Genomic DNA, 24,463 nt, shown 5'->3' with positions numbered 1-24,463 from the left:
ATACAAAAGATTGGGATAACAATTTATGCCAGATACCCTGTGTACTCATCATTAATAGATCAGTGTCGGCAGGCATGCAGCAAAGTGCATTTAGGCCACAATCAAATCACGACCTTATTGAGAGGCTGAGCAAGGTCAAGGGGTCAAATGGCTAACTCCTGCTCCTATTTCCTGTGCTCTTATATAACACTGCATTGGCAGATTTTGGGTGAATTGCACATAACCGAAACTCCATGCCAAATATTTTACATGTTGATGTGGTAAGTGCCTGTTGAGATGTTAACTTGTCAGTTGCTAGGAAAAAAATTTCTAGACCTGCTGTAACCCCTAACCTTCCTGCTTCATACATGTTGCATGAATGAATTTTGGGGTTGGGGGGGGGGGGGGGGGGGGGGGGGGGCGGCGGGTGGAGGGGGAGAGTGGGGCAGCCTTGCATTGTTCAAAAGTGATCTCACCAGATGTTCATTGTCATTTAAGTGACGGTCATTTCATGGAAAAACAATGTTTTTCTTGGTGTAACATAATGTGCAATGCTTTGTCCCAATTCAGACCACCTCCATTTTGGGATCTTTGCAAAGTGGCTAACCCTATGTTGATACCATTATGATTTGTTAGTTAACAGAACAATCCACATCAGGCTATAGAATCCCTACAGTCCAGGAGGAAGCCATTCGACCCCATCGAGTCTGCACCGACCCTCTGACATAGCATCCTACCCAGGACCAACCTCCCCCCAACCCTATCACCATAATCCCACACATTTACCCCGCTAATCCCCTAACCTACACATTTTTGGACACTAAGGGGCAATTTCACATGGCCAATCAACCTAACCCGCACGTGTTGAATGTGGAAGGAAACCGGAGCACCTGGAGGAAGCCCATGCAGACACGGGGAGAACATGCAAACTCTATGTAACTTCAGTGGGTCATTTGATTCCTTCATGGAAGATACAGAGTTGAGGAGGAACTTCTTCTCCCAGAGGGTGGTGAATCTCTGGAATTCTCTGCCCACTGAGGTGGTGGAGGCTACCTCGCTGAATATGTTTAAAGCGCGGATGGATGGATTCCTGATCGGTAAGGGAATTAAGGGTTATGGGGATCAGGCGGGTAAGTGGTACTGATCCACGTCAGATCAGCCATGATCTTATTGAATGGCGGGGCAGGCTCGAGGGGCTAGATGGCCTACTCCTGCTCCTATTTCTTATTATGTTTTTATGCAGGCTGTGATCTTTCTGGCCAAAGCAAAGCTGCTCTCACATTTGTCCACTCTCGTCTTTTTGCTTTCAGCTGTCAGAAAGAACGCAGTGGAAGACAAGCCTTTGCGTTACTCAGTCTTCAGCTCCCATTTCAGTCACTGGGGATTAGCATTTGCAGCTGACGTTCAACTTTTGCTTCCAAGCTCTGATACTCAAAAATTCAAACAGTGCCGTTTCCCCTGTTTTGAAATTCCCATCCTTGTTTTCAAATCCCTTTGCCTTCTCCCTCCCCATTACTATAACCTCCTCTAGGCCAAGAGCCTTCCCAAGATCTCGGCGCTCCTCCAGAGGTTCCTATGAAAGGTCATCAACCTGAAACAGGAACTCTCGTTTCTCCCTGACTCGATGTCTTTTCCACCATTTTCTGTTTCTCATCACAGAATCTGCTGTAGGTTGATCTTTCATAGAATCCCAACAGTGCAGAAGGAGGCTATTTGGCCCATCAAGTATGTACCGATTCGTCAACAGAGCATCTTACCCAGGCATCCTCCCCTGCCCCCAATTCCCTTAACCCCATATATTTACCCCGCTAATCTCCCTAACATACATATCCTGGGACACGAAGGGGCAGTTTAGCATGGTCAATCCATCTAACCTGCACATCTTTGCACTGAGGGAGGAAACTGGAGCACCCAGAGGAAACTCACACAGACACGAGGAGAGCGTGCAAACTTTACACAGGCACCCAAGGCCAGAATTGAACCCGGGTCCCTGGCACTGTGAGGCACGGTAAGAAGTCTCACAACAACAGGTTGAAGTCCAGCAGGGTTATTTGGAATTACGAGCTTTCGGAGGGCTGCTCCTTCATCGGGTGAGTCAGCAGTGCTAACCATCACAATTGCCATTACAATTATCCTAATGGATTCTGCCAGTACAGAGGTTAATCTGGAACACGCTGCCTGAAAGAGCAGAGAAAGCAGATCGGGGAGCAGCTTTTGAAAGGGAATGGAGTACATACTTGAAAAGGGAAAAAAAAAAAGGACTATGGGGAAAGAGCAAGTGAGAGTGGAACTAATTGTATCGCTCTTTTAAAGAGTCCATATAGGCACGATGGGCTGAATGGCCTCTTTGTGTGCTGTATCATTCTATAATTCTATGTTATTGTACACTAATTATCCTTCAGATGTAGCTACAAATCAGGACCTGTACATATTCCAAAAGAGAAAATGCTGGAAAATCTCAGCGGGTCTGGCAGCATCTGTAAGGAGAGAAAAGAGCTGACATTTCGAGTCCAGGCGGCCCTTTGTCAAAGCAGTAATTTGCTTGTATATGTACATATTCCACCCTGTGCAAAGAACTCACCTGTAAGTACGGACCCTTTGCAGCCCAGTCTCTGGAGCTGCCTGATCCATATTCCTTACCAGCCAAAATAATCAGGGGCTGAGCATGTTGTTGATAGCGTTCTGCGGCATCGAACACATCAAGCTGCCAACAATGGAGAAACACAAATGCATATTAGAGTTTCTTTCAATGCTGCAACTTGGAACTGGAACAAATTATATCGATTTCCATACACTCTCAGTTAGGGTTTAACTTAACACATCTCAACTGTTTCTGAATAGAAACAACTGGCTTTATTCACATCTGCCCTGATGTGGCGGAATAATATATTGAAGGAGAGGGGACACCTTTTCCCCCTAAATACATGCCACATCGCTCTGACAGTCGCGGGGCAGCGTTGAAGTAGTGCCATCTTGTAGGTTAACTTTCTTACTGCTCAAATGCAAAAGCAGCACAGTTCACTTATCCTCAGATCAGACAGGATGAAAGAGAACCCTGACAGACCATTTAACTAAAATGGCATCCTGTGCCGATTGCCAAGGCAATAGTCCGTTTATTTCCATGTTTAATAAAAGAACAGAACACTTATGCTCAATGTTCTACGAGGGCCTGATTGAAAACAGGAACTTAGCACAGACAGGGCCACAGATAGGACCTTATCCTAGCATGTACCAACTCACTGAGGCACCATACACGTGTAGCTCTTGGTGAATAGAAGCATTTGATTTCTCACTTACTGTTTCTGCACTGGGGAAGTGGATAGTCTGCGGTCCCTGCTTGTTGAGGAATTTATTGAACAATCGGATGTTTGCAAATGTCCCTCTCGCCATGACTGCGTCATTTCCCCGACGGGATCCGTAGGAGTTGAATTGTCGAGGAGTTAAACTAAAAGGAAAATTTTTTAACATTAGTACAAGCAGGGTCGGTGCACAGCTGGTTGAGTCATCCTTCTTCACCAATTCTCCGCTGCCAAAACCACCCCATGATCACTTAAGACAAAGATGTTTTATCCTCTCTTACTCCTGTCTATTTAAATCCTTTTACCTTTCCCCCTCCATCCTCACTAATTTCAAGAACAAGAAACTCAAACTTCTTCCTCACCAAGGTAACTGTCTCTGTTCTCCCCCTTTCCCACCCGATTATTCCTCCTCTTCCCTGGGCCCTGAACTCTCACCTTTCTCTAGTTTCTTCCCTATTTCCTCCCATGTTGTCTCCAAGCCAAACCTGTCGGTGAGATCCATCTCCCACTCACTTGGCCCAATTCTCACTAACCTGTTGACCAGCTGGTTTTCCTGCCCACCCTCAGTGTTACCTGCCATTACAAATGGTTCACTCCACTCGGGACCTGTTCCTTAAATCCATCACCATCATTTCCACCACTCACTCCCTCCCCGCCCCCCCCCCAATAAAACGCACACACAACATCTCTATCCTTGCAAACTCCTGCCCCATTTCCAACTCCCTAATGTCAGTCAATTCTTTGAATACCTCTCAAACGTGTGCACATTTCTCTCAACCCTCCGAAACCGGTTTTCTACACATCTCGGGATCAAAACTGCCCTAATTGCAAATAATAATCTTTGTGACAACCAAATGCTGCACAATATCTCTTGGTCCTCTTCGCTCCCTTTGACACCTTAGACAATTAGGGTGGCACGGTGGCACAGTGGTTAGCACTGCTGCCTCACAGTGCCAGGGTCTCAGGTTCGATTCCCGGCTTGGGTCACTGTCTGTGTGGAGTTTGCACGTTCTCCCCATGTTTGCGTGGGTTTCCTCCGGGTGCTCCGCTTTCCTCCCACAGTCCAAAGATGTGTGGGTTTGGTTGATTGGCCATGCTAAATTGACCCTAGTTTCGGGTGGATTAGCAGGGTAAATATTTGGGGTTATGGGGATAGGGTGGGATTGTTGTCAGTGCAGACTCGATGGGCCGAATGGTCTCCTTCTGTACTGTAGGGATTCCATGACACAGCTGACCAAACAATCCTTTTTCAATCCTCTCCTCTGCCATACAAATCAGTGCCACCGTTACTCATCAGAGGCATTCCAATAGCATCTTAGTCCATTCATGAGTTGAACATGCATCCATCCTTTGTCCCTTCCGCTTCCTCATCTGCAGCCTGCACCTTGCCAACATCATTTGTACTCTTCCACAGCAAGCTAACAATACCCAGCTCTCTCCCTCTTCATCACCTCTCATGTGCTCTCCACTGCTTTTATACTGACAGACCACTTGTCTGACTTCCAGTCCTGGATGACTTGAAATTCCTTCCAGTTAAGTAACTGGAAAGACTGACAACATTCCCTTTGGGTCCTGTCCCACACTCATCTTGCCATCTCGAAGTGTGATTCTTAAAATATTCTGGCCAGTGTCCTATCTTCCATCTGTTTCAACTCATGCCAACCTCTCCTGTCTGTATTCTATCCCCCATTAGGTACTGCTCACTCTATTACCTCTATCCTCAATCATACACACTGGCTCCTGGTCCCAAAACACCAGAAATGTAAAATTCTCATCCTTATGTTTATTTGATTTGATTTATTATTGTCACATGTATTAACATAGTGAAAAGTATTGTTTCTTGCGCGCTATACAGACAAAACATACCGTTCATAGAGAAGGAAACAAGAGAGTGCAGAATGTGGTGTTACAGTCATAGCTAAGGCGTAGAGAAAGATCAACTTAATGCAAGGTAAGTCCATTCAAAAGTCTGACAGCAGCAGGGAAGAAGCTGTTCTTGAGTCAGTTGGTACATGACCTCAGACTTTTGTATTTTTTTCCCAATGGAAGAAGGTGGAAGAGAGAATGTCCGGGGTGCGTGGGGTCCTTAATTATGCTGGCTGCTTTGCCGAGGCAGTGGGAAGTATAGACAGAGTCAATCGATGGAAGATTCTACAATCCGATCTCTAACATCCTTCTGCATCATACCTCCTCCCAGATTTGACTTCAGCCCCTTGCAAGTCCTTCCTCCATCCATCTCCCTCCAGTTCGGAGGTGTCCAGACCCACCACAGATTCTGAAATTCCCTCCTGAACCGGAATGCCTCTCCCTCCTCATTAAAACCATCTTTAAAATCCAACTCTTTAGTATCTTAATCACCTCTTCTAACACTCAGTATGCAGTCTTTTCCTTGTCTTTCAATTCATTCTGGGATGAGGGTGCCGCAGGCTGGGTCAGCATTTGTTGCAAATCCCTAATTGCCCCTGAACTGAGTGGTTTGCTCGGCCATTTCAGAGGGTAGTTAGGAGGCAACCACATTGCTGTGGGTCTGGTGTCACATGTAGGCCAGACCGGGTAAGGATGGCAGATTTCCCTCCCTAAAAGACATGAGTGAACCAGATGGGTTTTTCCGACAATTGACAACACTTTCATGATGGCACAGTGGTCAGCACTGCTGCTCCACAGCGCCAGGGACCTGGGTTCGATTCCCAGCTTGGGTCACTGCCTGTGTGCAGTTTGCACGTTCTCCCCGTGTCTGCGTGGGTTTCCTCCGGGTGCTCCGGTTTCTTCCCACAGTCTGAAAGACGTGCTGGTTAGGTTCATTGACCCGAACAGGTGCCGGACTGTGGCGACTAGGGAATTTCACAGTAACTTCATTGCAATGTTAATGTAAGTCTCACTTGTGACTAATAAACTTCAACTTTAATTACTGGGACTAGCTTTATATTCCAGATTTTGGTGGCATTTGAACCCATATTGTCAGCCTGGGCCTCTGGATTACTAGTCCAGTGACATTGCCACTATGTCACCATCTCACTCTCTATCCCCCGACTCCACCCCCCACCGCCAAACACCCCCACATGCAAATCAAATCCATTCATACAAAGTACACTATAAAAAACAGGCACAGGGTAGGTCAAATGGCTCTTTAAGCTTACTTCACCATTCAATAAGATCATCCACCTCAAATCCACTTGAATTTCTTGGGTGTTCAAAAATCTAAAAAATGAACCTACTCAGCAGCAGCGCTCTCTGGGGTAGAGAATTCCAAAGATTCATGGTCTTTCACTATCAGTTCTAAAGACCTGATCCTTTATCCCGAGACTAGAACCCCCAAAACAGGATTTCCCCATATTTTCCAGCCATAGAAACCCTAGTGACCTCCCAAAGAGCCTCAGCAAACCCCAAATAGTCTCAATGTCAGTGTACTTTTTGCAGTGAAACAGGTGTGAACCCAGAAATCAAATGTAAACTAGCCTTTTCCAGCTGTATCTATGCATTTATTAGGAATTATGTAGAGGCACACAGTCACAAATACATTTGCCAGCTCCATGACCTCCTCACATCACTCCTCCCCATAACCCTTAATGTACAACATGGTAATCACCCTCTAGACTGACTGGTAATGACTATAAACAAATCACAGAATTGTTAGAGTACAGAAGGAGGCCATTTGGTCCATCGTGTCTGCACCCGCTCTCCAAACAAGCATCATGACCTAGTGTCTTTTTCCCATACCCCTGTACACTGTTTCTTTTCAAATAATCATTCGTCATAGAAACCCTACAGTACAGAAAGAGGCCATTCGGCCCATCGAGTCTGCACCGACCACAATCCCACCCAGGCCCTACCTCCATATTTACCCACTAATCCCTCTAACCTAGGCATCTCAGGACACTAAGGGGCAATTTTAGCATGGCCAATCAACCTAACCAGCACATCTTTGGACTGTGGGAGGAAACCGGAGCACCCGGAGGAAACCCACGCAGACACGAGGAGAATGTGCAAACCCGACACAGACAGTGACCCAAGACGGGAATCGAACCCAGGTCCCTGGAGCTGTGAAGCAGCAGTGCTAACCACTGTGCTACTGTGCCGTCCTAATCATCTAATACCCTTAGGTGGATTAGCTATTTACCATGACTAATCCACCTAATCCACACATTCTTGGACCCCCTGGGAAGCCTTTGTAGAATCCCTGAGGTCCATGGACCCCAGTTTGGGAAGCCCTGCCCTAAAGCTAGGCTCTCCAGCCAGAAGAAACAGCCTCTCAGCATCTAGCCTGCCTAACCTTCAACAAACTTCATACTGCAATAAAATCATCTTGCATTTTTCTAACTTCCATTCTATTCAATCTCTTTTATCAGAATTAACCCTTTCATCCCAGGAAGGAGTAAACCTTCATTGCACCCTCTTCGAAAGCAAGTGCATCCTTCCTTAGGCCAGGAAACCAAAATCAAACTTCAGATAAAGAGGCTTTATTTCTTGCTAAAAACACAATAGTGGTTTGCACAGATTGCAAATTTGTTAGAATAGAATAGAATCCCTACAGTGCAGAAGGAGGCCATTCGGCCCATTGAGTCTGCACCGACCACAATCCCACCCAGCCCCTATCCCTATAACCCCACATATTTACCCCGTTAATCCCTCTAACCTACACATCTTAGACACAAAGGGGCAATTTATCACGGCCAATCAACCTAACCCGCGCATCTTTGGACTGTGGGAGGAAACCAGAGCACCCGGAGGAAACCCACGCAGACACAATGAGAATGTGCAGACTCCAAACAGACAGTGGCCTGAGGCCAAAATTGAATCCGCGTCCCTGGCGCTGAGAGGCAGCAGTGCTAACCACTGTGCCTCTGTGCCGCCCCGGTCCTGTCATCAGTTTCAATTATAAACGATTTGCAGTAAATCTGTAACAGGACACAGTGTAAATTTGGACATGAATAAAAACCATTAAGGCTTATACTCACCCTCGATCAGTTAAATACCGTGCAGCTGGGCTGTTTCTTGCAATGTTCCCTGCTGGAGAGATATGATCAGTTGTCACCGAATCACCCAAGTTCAAAAGGACAAAGGCATCTTCGATAGATTTAGGAGTCTGAAGATCTATAGTCTGCACAAAAAAAATCAGTTTTTAAAAAAAATTTACACTTTTTGTACAATGTGGTAATCACCCTCCAGACTGACTGATAATTACTATAAATAGATCACAGAATTGTTACAGTACAGGAGGCGGCCATTTGGCCCATTGTGTCTGCACCCGCTCTCCAAACAAACATCATGACCTTTTCCCTGTACTCCTGCTCACTGTTTCTGTTCAAATAAACATCTAATGCCTTCTGGAACGCCTCAGTTGAACCTGTCTCCACCACACCTCCAGACCGTGCACTCCAGACTAAACACTCACCGTGTGAAAAAGGACTTCCTCACCGCATTTGCTTCTGTTGCAAATCAACTCCTATTTATTGACTACAGCTCACGAAACTCATCTCCAAACTCCGTGGCCTGGGCCTCAGCACCTCGCTCTGTAACTGGATCCTGAACTTCCTAACTCACAGACCACAATCAGTAAGGATAGGCAACAACATCTCCTCCACGATCATCCTCAGCACCGGTGCCCCACAAGGCTGTGTTCTCAGCCCCCTACTATACTTACATACATATGACTGTGCGGCCAAATTCCCCTCCAATTCGATTTTCAAGTTTGCCGACGACACCACCGTAGTGGGTCGCACCTCAAACAATGACGAGACAGAGTACAGGAATGAGATAGAGAATCTGGTGAACTGGTGCAGCAACAATAATCTCTTCCTTAATGTCAACAAAACAAAGGAGATTGTCATCGACTTCAGGAAGCATAAAATGGGGACGAAGTAGAAAGGGTCGAGAGCTTCAAGTTTTTAGGTAGTCCAGATCACCAACAACCTGTCCTGGTCCCCCCATGCCGACACTATAGTTAAGAAAGCCCACCAACATCTCTACTTTCTCAGAAGACTAAGGAAATTTGGCATGTCAGTTACGACTCTCACCAATGTTTACAGGTCACCACAGAAAGCATTCTTTCTGGTTGTATCACAGCTTGGTATGGCTCCTGCTCTGCCCAAGACCGCAACGAATTACGAAAGATCGTGAATGTAGCCCAATCCATCACGCAAACCAGCCTCCCATCCATTGACTCTGTCTACACTTCCCGCTGCCTCGGCAAAGCAGCCAGCATAATTAAGGACCCCATGCACCCCGGACATTCTCTCTTCCACCTTCTTTCTTCCTTCAGGAAAAAGATACAAAAGTCTGAGGCCACGTACCAACCGACTCACGAACAGCTTCTTCCCTGCTGCTGTCAGACTTTTGAATGGACCTACCTTGCATTAAGTTGATCTTTCCCTACACCCTAGCTATGACTGTAACACTGCATTCTGCACACTCTTGTCTCCTTGTCTATGAACGATATGTTTTGTCTGTATAGCGCGCAAGAAACAATACTTTTCACTGTATGTTAATATATGTGACAATAATAAATCAAATCAAATCAATTCAAATTTGTGCCCTCTCATTCTCGGTCCTTTTACGAGTGGGAACAGTTTCTCCCAATCTACCCTGTCCAGCCCCTTCATGATCTCCTTAGAAATCTTAGAAACAGAAAGAGGCCATTCGGCCCATCGAGTCTGCACCGACCACAATCCCACCCAGGCCCTACCCCCATATCCCTACATATTTACCCACTAATCCCTCTAACCTACGCATCCCAGGACACAAAGGGCAATCTTATCATGGCCAATCAACCTAACCCGCACATCTTTGGACTGTGGGAGGAAACCGGAGCACCCCTCTCCAAGGAGAATAGTCCCAGCCTCTTCAATCTATTCTCTCAACTGAATTTCTCATCCCTGGAACCATTCTTGTAAACCTCTTCTGCACTCTCTCCAACACGTTCACATCCTTCCTATAGTGTGATGCCTAGAACTGTGCACAATATTCCAGCTGAGGTCTAACTGGTGTATTGCACAAGTTCAGCACAACCTCCTTGTTCTTGTACTCGATGCCCCTATTTATAAAGCCTAGGACACTCTATTCTTCAATAACTGCTCTCTCCACCTATCCTGCCACCTTTAATGATAGTTCATCCATTTCTTTCAATTTTACAAGGTGCTGGAAAAACAGGACAGCACTTCAACCTAACGGTTCAAGGAGATTTAAATGCAAGACTGAGGCTCAATTGGTACATCTGCTGAGCTTTAGATTAAGACATCTAGACATCCGACTATCCGTGACTGGGATTCTCCGGTCCCGCTGCGGTGAATGGCGTTTTGGCCGAGTACCAAATTCTCCATTCTCCCTGGCAGCAGTGGCGGGTCCAACATTGGAGATCCCGGCCCTAGTTTTGTTTGTTATAATAAAGTCTGCTGCCCTACAGTTATAATCCTGTCCTGAAGCTATCAACTCATATCTTGGTGATTAGCCATCCTTTGCTGCCTCATTCCCAATGACTGTTCTTCATAAACTCTAACTATAGCTTGTAATAATAGAGCACCTTTAATGTGCGAGTCCTAATGTATTTCAAAGTGAATATTGAGCAAAATTCGACACAAAGATACACAAGATACTAGGACAGGTCACCAAAAGTTTTGTCAGAGGTAGTTTTAGGATGCGCCTTAGAAGAGAGAGATTTCAGAAGTAAATCCCTCAGCTTGGGCCACAGCAACTTTTTTTTCCATTCATTTGTGGGACATGGGCGTCGCTGGCTCGGCCAGCATTTATTACCCATCCCTAGTCACCCTTGGAGGGCAGTTGAGAGTCAACCACATTGCTGTGGCTCTGGAGTCACATGTCGGCCAGACCTGGTAAGAACGGCAGATTTCCTTCCCTAAAGGACATTAGTGAACCAGATGGGATTTTCCAACACGTTGACAACGGTTTCATGATCATCAGTAGAATCTTAATTCCAGATTTTTTTTTATTGAGTTCAAATTCCACCATTTGCTGTGGCGGGATTCGAACTCGTGTCCCCAGAACATTAGTTGAATTTCTGAATAAATAGTCTAGCGATAATACCACTGGGCCATCGCCTCCCCACTGAATGCATGGCTGCTAAAGGCCGTGCAATGAAAATCATAGATGCGCAAGGGGCTGGAAATGGAGAAGTGCAGATTTCAGGGAATCACGCTGAGCAGCAAGTACTGAGATTAAACCTCGGGTAATCACGCTGAAGGTGTGGACAATCTGAGCCAGGCCTGAACTTCTCCTCATTTGACATCCATAAATTCAGGCTTCCAAGAGTGGCAGCTGGATACAATGAGAACCATGAACTCTTGCAAGTTCTTCCCTTGTCTGGAATTTGAGGATTATTAGGAAGGCGGCCATTCAACCCCTCCCACCTGTTCTACTATTCAATGAGGGCATGGCTGATATCCAACCTAGTTCTGTAATCCTCAGTACCCTTGTCTAACAAAATATCGTATCAATCCCAGTTTTGAAATGTTCAATTCATCCCTCAGCCTCAACATCCTTTTGAGGACAGAGTTCCAGATTTCCACAACACTCCGTGTGAAGTGATGCTTCTTGACATTGCCCCTGCTGCTGCCCTGCCTGAACAACCTCATTCAAAAGGAATAAAGGCCTTATCTCCTGCCTTTTCATGCATCTTAAAACATAAACCATTTGAAAATACTTCAAAAACAATAAATTACTTTGAAATGTATTGTCTTATGAGGACAACCTGTTCGCCCATTTTGCCCTTCTGTACCAAAATCAGAGATGAATGGTCAGTCAGAGATGAATTGCACGGGTACACAGCACAGAGCCACGCCATTCAGCTCAATCTTTGCATGCCAGTGTTTATATTCCACTCAAGCCGCTTTAGAAGTTTCCAGAAATTATGTTCATTTGTGATGTTTTTGATCACATTTGCAAAATGCTGTGGCGTATCATTAAGCCATGAATAGCTTTAATTGATCAGAATCTGATCTGGGTAACTGTCCAGAGTGAAGTGCAAACATAAGCCAGGGAAGTGTTCAAAGCCAGTAAGGCTAATGCTAAAGCTCAAGCTCAGCCATCTCTACTACATTGTTAGCCAGGGCTCAGCGTGTATCACTCTCACCTGGGAGGCAAATGGCAGTGGGTTCAAGCCTCACTCCAGAGACTTGAGGCCAACCGTCTGGGCTGACACTCCCACGTGGTGCTGTGGGAGTGCCACACTGTCAGAGTTAGAATCAGAGAATCCCTACAGTGCAGGAGGCGGCCATTTGGCCCATCGAGTCTGCATCGACCACAATTCCACCCAGGCCCTATACCCATAACCCCATGTATTTACACTAGCTAGTCCCCCTGACACTAGGGTTAATTTAGCATGGCCAATCCACCTAACCTACACATCTTTGGACTGTGGGAGGAAACCAGAGCACCCGGAGGAAACCCATGCAGACGCGAGGAGAATGTGCAAACTCCGCACAGACAGTGACCCAAGCCGGGAATCGAACCCGGGTCCTTGGCGCTGTGCTAACCACTGTGTCACCGTGCCCGAAGTTGCCATCTTTCAGATGAGATGCTAAACGGGGGACCCCACCTGTTCTCTCAGGTGGATGCAAATGCTCCCACAGGGCTACCTTGAAGAAGAACAGGGGGAGTTCCCCTGGTTTTCTGACCAATATTTATCCTTCAACCTAAAATCACTAAAAAGTATCTGGCACATTCCTGCTCGAGAGCCTTTACTGAGTGCAAATTGGCTACTCCATTTCCTGCATTACAACTGTGAGTAGTCTTCAAAATTTCTTCATTGGCTGCAAAATGCTTCACCATCTGAGACTGTGGAGGGTGCTATAAAAATGCAAGCACTTTCATTAGAGCACCTACCACTCTGTTTCAAGCACATGGAATTCCTCGCAATTTTTAGCGCTTTGAGGATTAGTGATCTAAATATCAGAGGTGGACTGCATCAAGAAATATTACGACTCCCCAACCCTCCCATCCTAGACATTGAAAACACCGACACAGGTTCATACCAGGTTTTCAAAAAATGGCGGAGACTTGATATACGTTGACTTGGGATCCCAAGTGTAGAGTTTGTCACTGGGAGCACTCAGAGAATTCCAGCATTCATTTCCTTTCTGAGAGAAAACACATGAAAAAAATAAATTATATTATGGTTCTCGTCTATAACTTCTGAATTTCTAATCTACTGAAGGGCAACCTGGGGGTGATGTGTACACCAATTATTATGCTAATACTTGCACTGAATACTATATACAACAGACCACGTCTGCTAAACGGGCATGCTTTGAACTAAATTTTGACAGTGGCTCAAAATGTCATAATTAAATATTGGTTAAAAAACAAGAGGCAGATTACTACCTGAATGACTGTAAATTGGGAGAGGGAAGTGTGCAGAGGGACCTGGGTGTCCTTGTGCACCAGTCGCTGAAGGTAAGCATGCAGGTGCAGCAGGCGGTAAAGAAGGCAAATGGTATGTTGGCCTTCATTGCGAGAGGTTTCGAGTACAGGAGCAGGGATGTGTTGTTGCAACTATAAAGGGCCTTGGTGAGGCCACACCTAGAGTATTGTGTGCAATTTTGGTCTCCTTTTCTGAGGAAGGATGTTCTTGCTCGAGGGAGTGCAGTGAAGGTTTACCAGGTTGATTCCAGTGATGGCGGGACTGATGTATGAGAATTGACTAGGTTAGGATAGTTTTCGCTGGAGTTCAGATGAATGAGGGGGGATCTCATAGAGATTTATAACATTCTAATGGGACTAAGACAGGGTAGATGCAGGGAGGATGTTCCCGATGGTAGGGAGTCCAGAACCAGGGGTCACAGTCTGATGATTCGGGGCAGACCACTTAGAATGCAGGTGAGGAAACATTTCTTCACCCAAAGAGTGGTGAGCCTGTGGAATTCATTACCACAGGAAGTAGTTGATGCCAAAACATTGAATGTATTCAAGAGGCGGCTGGATATAGCACTTGGGGCGAATGGGATCAAAGGTTATGGGGAGAAAGCAGGATTAGGCTATTGAGTTGGACGATCAGCCATGATCGTAATAAATGGCAGAGCAGACTCAAAGGGCCAAATGGCCTCCTCCTGCTCCTATCGTCTATGTTTCTATGGTTACAATTTATTATTAAGGCTTCCCACTGACACTGCTGCAAGTTTAAAACAGCAGTGGGCAACCTGCAGTCTGTGGGCTGTATGTGATCCATCAGGGTTTGAAGTGCGACCTGCGAGATATTTTGATGCCTGTTGCCCATGTGCAGGGTTGCCAGATTCCGTTAGTTTCCTGCTGCTTGGTTTCTTTCCTACTGGTATGACTAAAGTGACATGTACGCAAAGCAGGGCAGTGAAACAAGGCATGTGTTAATCACTCACAGCATTGACTGAGAGAGCCATGCACTCCCTCTGCATCCAAAGTTTAAATATTTCTTTCGCTTTTACCATTTTGCATTGATGACAATTCTATTAATATATAAACAATTAAGCATTTTATGTAACTCATGAAGTATTGTGGGCGGCACGGTAGCACAGTGGCTAGCACTGCTGCCTCACAGCTCCAGGGACCCGGGTTCGATTCCCAGCTCGGGTCACTGTCTGTGTGGAGTTTGCACATTCTCCCCGTGTCTGCGTGGGTTTCCTCCGGGTGCTCCGGTTTCCTCCCACAGTCCAAAGATGTGCAGGCTAGGTTGATTGGCCATTCTAAATTGTCCCTTAGTGTCCCGGGATGCGTAGGTTAGAGAGATTAGTGGGTAAATATGTAGGGATATGGGGATAGGACCTGGGTGGGATTGTGGTTGGTGCAGACCCGATGGGCCGAATGGCCTCTTTCTGCACTGTAGGATTCCATGATTTGGCACGTATTAAATGCATTTAATCTTATTCATGGGGTGACGGTTAGTGAACAAGCCCGATTTCAATCTTGCGGCCTACTGAGATGAAGGAGGGTCACCCATGCAGCCCATTCACTAGCCAAGGTTGCCTATTGCTGGCTTAACATTAGCTAGGCTTTGAATTTCCCCGAGTAAAGTCCACCTCATTTACCTCGATTTTCTCATAAACCTCCTTGAACATGGCAGGAATGACAAATTTTCTCTCAATTTCTTGCAGTTCTTCCCTGGTTGGCCAAATGTCCCTCAGAAAGATTTCTTTTCCCTCCGCGCTGACACCTGAAAGGGTAAAGGCAGAACGGGCCAGCTGTAAGTATGAAATCGCACTGAACTGCATGATATTCTGGAGAAGAAAAAGACTAATCACAACTTGGTCATAACTCAGGTAGCTTGCTCTTAAAATGAACATTTATATCAACAAAAAGTCCAGGTTGTTCATGTGCAAACTTGATTTGTACTTTTCATGGTTGCTTAAAAATGTCGAAACTACAAGAGATTTATCTACCGTTCTCCACTGAACAGCTGCTGTTCCTGTGTCAAAAGTACAGCACAGGAACAGGCCCTTCAGTGTCAGTCGTGGCTCAGTGATAGTGCTCTCAGTCCGGAGTCACAGGTTCAAATGTTTGACATTGGGAACCCCATTAAAGTAAATTTAAAGCGAATCACCAGGCGCAATAACCCTGATAATCTCTCCCCTCTCCCCACCACCACCACCCCACAGTTATATTCATTCACATTGGTGTGCTGTGAATTACTCCTGTTCCTCCACTGTCCCTGACACTGCCAGCAGGAAACGGGAATGGGGTGGGAGAGACTGCGTATTTTGTTTTAAAAAAGGCGGCCCAATCTTAAAAAAAAACTAAGTTGCCAGCGGGTTCGATGTTGTGGGAATTGTTTCTATCGGGTTAAAGGTAAAGCAGAGAAATACGTCACTGGGGCCAGCGGCTTCAAGACTTCTGTTCTCGTCCGCCGCAACACCCTGCAGAGAAACGGAAAAATTTCATCCAAAGATTTTAATCCTTGAACATAACAGAAACGAAACAAGGGCGAAAAGAACAATAGCAATGGAATGTCCAAAGTCTCCAAGCCATGAACCAGGTTTTCTACTGTTGCACAGGACAGAAACTGACAGGTCTACCAAAATATTCAACCAAGCCGCAGAACAAACTGAAATTAAACTGCGCTTGTATTTGTTCTGGAAATCCTTCTTTCGCAATTCAAAGCTGAAATAATGCAAAGAGTCTGCTCACCCAACGGTTCCACTTCGAAGTTGGTTCGGATACTCCCAGCGATGGCATATGCAATAACCAGTGGAGGTGAAGCCAAGTAGTTCGCACGCGTGTTGGGATGTACACGACCTTCAAAGTTTCTATTCCCAGACAATACTCCGACTGCAACAAGGTCACTCTGAACAAACAAGCATTGCATCACTTACATTGCCTGATGCTGGTAAGCATTTATTTTCATTCAAATTCTCCTTTGGACTAAGTACGTTAGAACCAATGAAAAACTGCAGAACAGGAGGCAGCTATTTGACCCATCTTACCCATGCTAGCCCAAGGACAACCAGGTGCCCTATCTAATCCCTCCTTCCTGCATCCATGATCATAGAAATATAGAAACTAGAAGCAGGAGTAGGCCCATCGGGCTCCACCATTTATTTTGATCGTGTCTGATCATCGAATTCAATATCCTGATCCCCCCCCCTCAATCTCCCCATCTATGAGCAAGTATTTTTTGCTAGATTTTCAGTTCCCTGAAAATAATTGCAAGCTAACTTCCTCTCTTCTTGAACAGTAGACCTCAGGAAAAAGTTCAAACTTGCAGCCTAATCACCGTGTGCTTTAAGTTTTTTTTAAAATTGATTCATGGGAAGTGAGGCATGGCAATGGGCACTTATTGCCCGTCTCTATCTGCCCTTGAGGAGGTGGTGGTGAGCCTCCTTCTTGAACCGCTGCAGTCCAGATGTCCAAGAACAGCCACAGCGCTGTTAGGAAGGGAGTTCCAGAATACCGACCCAGCATCAGTAAAGGAACAGAGCTATATTTCCAAGTCAGAATGCTGTGTGGCTGAAAGGAACCTTGCACGCGCCTGCTGCCCTTGTTCTTCCATGTGGTAGATGTTGAGAGTTTGCAAGGAGCCTTGAGTTGCCGCAATGTGTCTTATAGATGGTAACTTATCACAGTTTCACCCTTCAAAAGGATCATAATGCACGAATCCTCTGGCGGCAACAAAGAGTCAAAGCTAACAAAGGGCAGTTCGGCTCTACATTTTGAACTCCAGCACACATACTCAAGAAGACAGTTCAAGCTCTATTAGGGTATTAATAGCACTTTACCTTATTAATGGCTTCCACCACAGGCTCTGGGAGAGGACCGCTGTTACCAATGCACGTCATGCACCCGTAGCCAACAACCTCAAACCTACAGTACACAAGAACAAAACTATTGAAATCTCAAATAACTAGATGTGCGCAAATCCCACTCTACCTGCCCGCATCTTCCAATATGGGGAAAAAACATGGCAACTTGTGCTGAACTTGGAGCTGTAAAGTTCCTTTCACAATCTCAAGCTTTCTGACTTAGGGGAGTTACATGATCTACTTCGTGCATGATGTGGAGATGCTGTTGTTGGACTGGGGTGGGCACAGTAGGAAGTCTCACAACACCGGGTTAAAGTCCAACAGGTTTATTTGGAATCACAAGATTTCGGAGCACTGCCCCTGACTCAGCTGACAAAGGAGCAGCGCTCCGAAAGCACGTGATTCCAAATAAACCTGCTGGATTTTAACCTGGTGTTGAGAGACTTCTTACAGTTCTCCAGACAGTTCAACCAACTTCTTCAGCTCAACTCAAACAATAGATCCAGCCACTTAAACCAATGTCCACTGTTGACTTTTTTGGATTTTTCCAAAGCATTCCACTATACATACACATGAACAAATCTTCTTGTGCGTGTTTGATTAAACTTGGCTTAGCTCCTCCTCACAAGTCTACAGATTGAAAACCAGAATAAAACACCCTTCCAACATGTGTATTAAAATAAGCAGAGATCTGAACTGCAGCTCTTTTTGTTTAAAATATAATCTCCCAATGTGCAGCAACTGTATTTTAAGATAGCCAAGCACAAACCAAGACAAGAAATGCATCATTTCTGTCACAAACAATAGCTCTTTCACATCATAACTGCACTCCGTGGGGACACGAGTTTTAAACAAGTATTAAAGAAAGTTGAAAGATGACTAATTTGTGTACAGCGTTAATGAGAAAATCAGTCGCTGTACAGAACCCCAGCACAGGGCAAGGCTGCCAATAAAAACTATGGAAAGGTTCTGGACTAACCCGAGCTTGGCGAGATAGGGCATGACTCCACTCGCTTTTAAGTAGTAGGTAACTACACCACTTCCTGGAGATAAGCTGGTTTTGATATAGGGTTTAACATCGAGCCCAGCTTCTACTGCTTTCTTCGCCAACAACCCTGCAGAGTACAGAAGAAAAAGGTATTAAATGTGTTTCCTGAATGAAGCTCTATGACAGCCAAGTACAAAGCAATGAGTGGCTTCTCAATATTCCTTATACTAGCCATCCTGACTTAGAAATATATCGGCCGTTCCTTCGCAGTCGCTGGGTCAAAATCCTGGAATTCCCTCCCTAACGGCATTGTGGGTCAACCCACAGCACGTGGACTCAAGAAGGCAGCTCACCACCACCTTCTCAAGGGCAACTAGGGATGGGCAATAAATGCTGGCCAGCCAGCGACGCCCATGTTCCATGAATGAATAAAAAAAAGCTGTCTCCTCAAACGGAGGCGTTTCCTCTACACCACCCACACCATTTTAAGATCAGCAAGGTGGTGGAATCAGATTCCATGAGAACTTTTCAAGGCAACTGACATGCACTCACGGAGGATTATAATTTGCCGGGTTGTGGGGAACAAGGTGGGTCGGTTGGATTAAAATGGACAGCTCTTTCAAAAGGTGGACGCTGGCATCACGGGCTGAATGGCCTCCTCTGCGCTGCAAGGATCTAGGATTCATATGTGTATAAGACATGAAAGAAGGTTCACCTTCCTGACTAAAAAATATTGGTCACCATCAAATGAAGTGAAAAAGGCTTTGCCAAGTGAAGCAGCCTGGAAAGCTTATCATAGAATCCTACAGTACAGAAGCCCATCGAGTCTGTACCGACCACAATCCCACCCAAGCCCTATTCCTGTAACCCTCATTTACTCTGCTAATCCGCCTGATACTAGGGTCAATTTAGCACAGCCAAATCAACCTAACCCGCACATCTTTGGACTGTGGGAGGAAACCAGAGCACCCGGAGGAAATCCACACAGACACATGGATAAAGTGCAAACTCCACACCGACAGTGACCCAAGGCTGGAATTGAACCCGGGTCCTTGGCGCTGTGAGGCAGCAGTGCTAACCACTGCGCCACCGTGCCGCCCTTTATTAAACGAAGTGTTACCCATTTGCTTAGAATCATAGTCATAGAATCCCTACAGTACAGGAGGTGGTCATTTGGCCCATTGAGCCTGCATCGACAATAATCCCACCCTGGCCCTATTCCTGTAACTCCACATATTTACCCTAGCTAGCCTTCCCGACGCTATGGGGCAATTTAGCATGGCCAATCCACCTAACCTGCACATCTTTCAAGTGTGGGAGGAAACCGGAGCACCCAGAGGAAACCCACACAGACACGGGGAGAACGTGCAAACTCCACACAGACGGTCACCCAAGGCTGGAATTGAACCCAGTTCCTTGGCGCTGTGAGGCAGCAGTACTAACCACTGTGCCACCATTATTAAGGCAAATAATTGCTACTTAACCCACCTATTTTTAATAGGTCTATAAAGGACAGCTAGAAAAATCCATTTTATTTTGTTGCGAAATACCACCGTACTTATCAACCAGAGCGAATGCACAACTTGGATTCTGATCAAACACAATTGTTCCGTGATAAAATACTTTGCACTCGCGGGTGATTTGAAAGATCCTATTAAGATACATATAGCAGACACAATATCTGAAAGATGCATCAGCTCCTTAACCAGAACATAAATGATTCCTGTAAATAGGAATCATTTCAAAATTCTCAATCAAAATTCAACATGAAAACCCAAATTTCAGGTACCTGTAGATAGGCAGCTGAGTGCAACAGTAGGTACCATACCTGCTCCTAACATTACAGATGGATTGCTGGTGTTAGTACAGCTGGTGATGGCAGCAATTACCACTGAACCGTGGCACAGCTCGTAGTCCTGTTCATTGTATTTAAACTTCACTTTGTCACCTTGACGAACTGACGGAATCTGAAAACCTTTAAATCCTTGCTAAAAGGGGCAAAGTCAGAAAGAGAACAATCTTCAGAAAACCTATTTTCCGGATAGTTAATCCTTCATCTTCGATTATCCGACATTTTACTACAACTCCACTGGTTAAACTCTGACCAAAATGGAAAGTCATGATGTGGAGATGCCGGCGTTGGACTGGGGTGAACACAGTAAGAAGTCTCACAACACCAGGTTAAAGTCCAACAGGTTTATTTGGTAGCAAATACCATAAGCTTTCGGAGCACTGCTCCTTCGTCAGATGGAGTGGAAATCTGCTCTCAAACAGTGCAAACAGACAAAATCAAGTTGCAGAATACGGATTAGAATGCGAATCCTACAGCCAGCCAGGTCTCAATGGAAAGCACAGAGACAGCACTTGCAGCAGTCATTATGTCCCTCTGCACTCGTCTGAAATTGCTCGAAAAGAAACTGATGTAACTTTCATTCCTTCCATTATTTTGATCCTCCACTTTCATAGAATCCCTATAGTACAGAAGGAGGCCATTTGGCCCATCGAGTCTGTACCAACCACAATCCCACCCAGGCCCACTTCCCGTAACCCCACACATTTACCCTGCTGATCGCCCTGACACTAAGGGGCAATATTTAGCATGGCCAATCCACCTACCCGCACATCTTTGGACTGTGGGAGGAAACCAGAGCACCCGTAAGAAACCCACACAGACACGGGGCGAATGTGCAAACTCCGCACAGACAGTGACCCAAGCCGGAATCGAACCTGGGTCCCTGGCGCTGTGAAGCAGCAGTGCTAACCACTGTGCCACCGTGCCACTCACTTTCAGTAAATGATAGAATACATATGCACTCCTATTAAATTTCGGTGATGGATCATGAGCAAGTTGTGTGTGTTAAGGGGCTGTATAAATGTAAGTCATCTACTTCACCTCCCCTATGCATTTGACTTTTCCAGGCATTTACGAAAGTTGTATCCACCATTGTCCTTCCCATTTTCATAACATGCCCAAAATATTCTGTTGATTCACAAACACTTTTGCCAGTTCCACTGGCTGACTTAGTTTGATAGCATCCAGGCATCTACCCACGTTGCGTGGGGTCTCAGAAGCATTAGAAACAGAGACAGCCCCAGCATTAAATCAGTATTCCTCACCCGGATATAACCCCTCAAACACACACTCGTTGTTTCAGTCAGTTTATGCCCAACCTTTCACCCTTTTGCATTCCCATGCCAGACAGATCCTGCTCCCATGCCCACATGTCTGTCCTTGGCCTGCTGCAATGTTCCAGTGAAGCTCAATGCAAACTGCAGGAACAGCATCCCATCTTGCGGCTAGGCACATTACAACCTTCCAGTCTCAACATTGAATTCAACAACTTCAGATGATTAGCTCTACCCCACCCCAAACCTTTTGTTTTCATTTCATTTAATTTTAAACTGTTCTCTACCTTTTATTTCTTTATTGTCTTTATTTATTTTTCTTCCCCCCCCCCCCCACTCTTTCCCCTTACTTTATCCCCTCTTTTGCTTCCCCTTTCCTTCTTTGTCTCAATTTCACCTCTCTCCCACCCATTCCCGCTCCCCCCACATCTTCATGTGTCACAGTTCACCCTCTGATTTCAGCTTCTCTGCCGTTTGGCCATTCACACCCTTTATTCTCTCTCTGGACTGCCATTAGCAGCCTTTCCCCTGGTTTCTGTGGCTATGACTCATCTTTCATTCCCTCACCCGGCAGTATAAATATCTCCCACTTTCTGTGCCTTTTAGCTTTGACAAAGGGTCACCTGGGCTCGAAACATCAGCTTTTTTCTCTCCTTACAGATGCTGCCAGACCTGCTGAGATTTTCGAGCATTTTCTCTTTTGGTTCCGGGCAGCGTACGTATAGCTCACCTTTGCACTCAAACAACTTTCAAAGTCTTGCTTCATATTGGACATGGCCACTTTGTCCTGAGGTCGCTTGGGTCCGCTGCAGCACGATACCACAGTGCTGAGATCTAGTTCAACAATCTACGTAGAACAAAAAACATTTCACTCTGAGAAAACACAAGAGCCGGAATCCTCAGGTCTCGTTCACCCCACCACTGCTTGCCAGCGAGAATGGAGAACTTGGTGTTCAGCCAAAACTCCATTCACAGCAGCGGGACCGGAGAATCCCAGCCGTACGCAAGGTCGGAGAATTCCAGGCAAGGACAGAATACAAACTACATAAAATCAGCAGGTCTGAACTCAAAACATTTATTTTAAAAAATATAGTTGGCAGTGGAAGGTGAACTTAATATATACCAACATCTGAAAACTTTTTTCACATTTAAAACTGTACGCACAGAATCCATTACAATAGTCTACATGATTTAGAATCATAGAATCCATGCACTGCAGAAGGAGGCCATTCAGCCCATCGAGTCTGCACTGACCACAATCCCACCCAGGCCCTATCCCTGTAAACCCCACATATTTACCCTTCTAGTCCCCCTGACACTAAGGAGCAATTTTGCATGGCAAAATCAACCTAACCTACACATCTTGAGGGCATGAGAGGAAACCGGAGCACCCGGAGGAAACCCACGCAGCCATTAAGTGGCATTATTAAATGAATCCATTTACTTTTCAATGCATCTGCGGTGGTATACAAGGACATTTACTGGAGTTAATCTTTCTGGTTGTATCACAGCTTGGTATGGCTTCTGCTCTGCCCAAGACCACAAGAAACTACAAAAGGTCGTGAATGTAGCCCAATCTATCACGCAAACCAGCCTCCCCTCCATTGACTCTGTCTACACTTCCCGCTGCCTCAGAAAAGCAGCCAGCATAATTGAGGACCCCACATACCCCGGACCTTCTCTCTTCCACCTTCTTCCATTGGGAAAAAGATATAAAAGTCTGAGATCACGTACCAACCGATTCAAGAACAGCTTCTTCCCTGCTGCCATCAGACTTTTGAATGGACCTACCTCGCATTAAGTTGATCTTTCTTTACACCCTAGCTATGACTGTAACACTACATTTTGCACTCTCGTTTCCTTCTCTATGAATGGCATGCTTTGTCTGTATAGCGCGCAAGAAACAATACTTTTCACTGTATGTTAATACACGTGACAATAATAAATCAAATCAAAGTTCATCTGAGCAAAGGAATCCTTTCTATAGGACATTTATTTACATGACAATCAAAGCACATTTAGATGGTCAATAAGACCATAAGACCATAAGACATAGGAGCGGAAGTAAGGCCATTCGGCCCATCGAGTCCACTCCACCATTCAATCATGGTTGATTTCAACTCCATTTACCCGCTCTCTCCCCATAGCCCTTAATTCCTCGAGAAATCAAGAATTTATCAATTTCTGTCTTGAAGACGCTCAACGTCTCGGCCTCCACAGCCCTCTGTGGCAATGAATTCCACAGACCCACCACTCTCTGGCTGAAGAAATTTCTCCTCATCTCTGTTCTAAAGTGACTCCCTTTTATTCTAAGGCTGTGCCCCCGCGTCCTAGTCTCCCCTGTTAATGGAAACAACTTCCCTACGTCCATCCTATCTAAGCCGTTCATTATCTTGTAAGTTTCTATCAGATCTCCCCTCAACCTCCTAAACTCCAATGAATATAATCCCACGATCCTCAGACGTTCATCGTATGTCAGGCCTACCATTCCTGGGATCATCCGTGTGAATCTCCGCTGGACCCGCTCCAGTGCCAGTATGTCCTTCCTGAGGTGTGGGGCCCAAAATTGCTCACAGTACTCCAAATGGGGCCTAACCAGTGCTTTATAAAGCCTCAGAAGTACATCCCTGCTTTTGTATTCCAAGCCTCTTGAGATAAATGACAACATTACATTTGCTTTCTTAATTACGGACTCAACCTGCAAGTTTACCTTTAGAGAATCCTGGACTAGGACTCCCAAGTCCCTTTGCACTTTAGCATTATGAATTTTGTCACCGTTTAGAAAATAGTCCATGCCTCTATTCTTTTTTCCAAAGTGTACAACCTCGCACTTGCCCACGTTGAATTTCATCAGC

At 45.6% G+C, this 24,463-nt stretch overlaps 1 protein-coding gene across 1 annotated transcript in view; it reads right to left on the bottom strand.

Annotated features, from left to right (window-relative positions):
- aco1 (aconitase 1, soluble) overlaps positions 1-24,463 on the bottom strand; it is a 63,738-nt gene that overhangs the window by 3,510 nt on the left and 35,765 nt on the right. Inside the window, exons 10-19 of the mRNA XM_078214034.1 lie at positions 22,339-22,455; positions 20,311-20,470; positions 18,474-18,609; positions 17,471-17,555; positions 16,383-16,539; positions 15,287-15,411; positions 13,262-13,366; positions 8,234-8,376; positions 3,277-3,424; positions 2,561-2,683 (exon numbers count right to left, since the gene is read on the bottom strand). Of these exons, the coding sequence (XP_078070160.1) occupies positions 2,561-2,683; positions 3,277-3,424; positions 8,234-8,376; positions 13,262-13,366; positions 15,287-15,411; positions 16,383-16,539; positions 17,471-17,555; positions 18,474-18,609; positions 20,311-20,470; positions 22,339-22,455 (1,299 nt within the window). The remainder of the gene's footprint in view (positions 1-2,560; positions 2,684-3,276; positions 3,425-8,233; positions 8,377-13,261; positions 13,367-15,286; positions 15,412-16,382; positions 16,540-17,470; positions 17,556-18,473; positions 18,610-20,310; positions 20,471-22,338; positions 22,456-24,463) is intronic.

The sequence above is a fragment of the Mustelus asterias genome, chromosome 6, assembly GCF_964213995.1.
Source record: "Mustelus asterias chromosome 6, sMusAst1.hap1.1, whole genome shotgun sequence".
Classification (NCBI taxonomy): Eukaryota; Metazoa; Chordata; class Chondrichthyes; order Carcharhiniformes; family Triakidae; genus Mustelus; species Mustelus asterias.
This window is presented reverse-complemented; position numbering and strand designations above follow the sequence as displayed.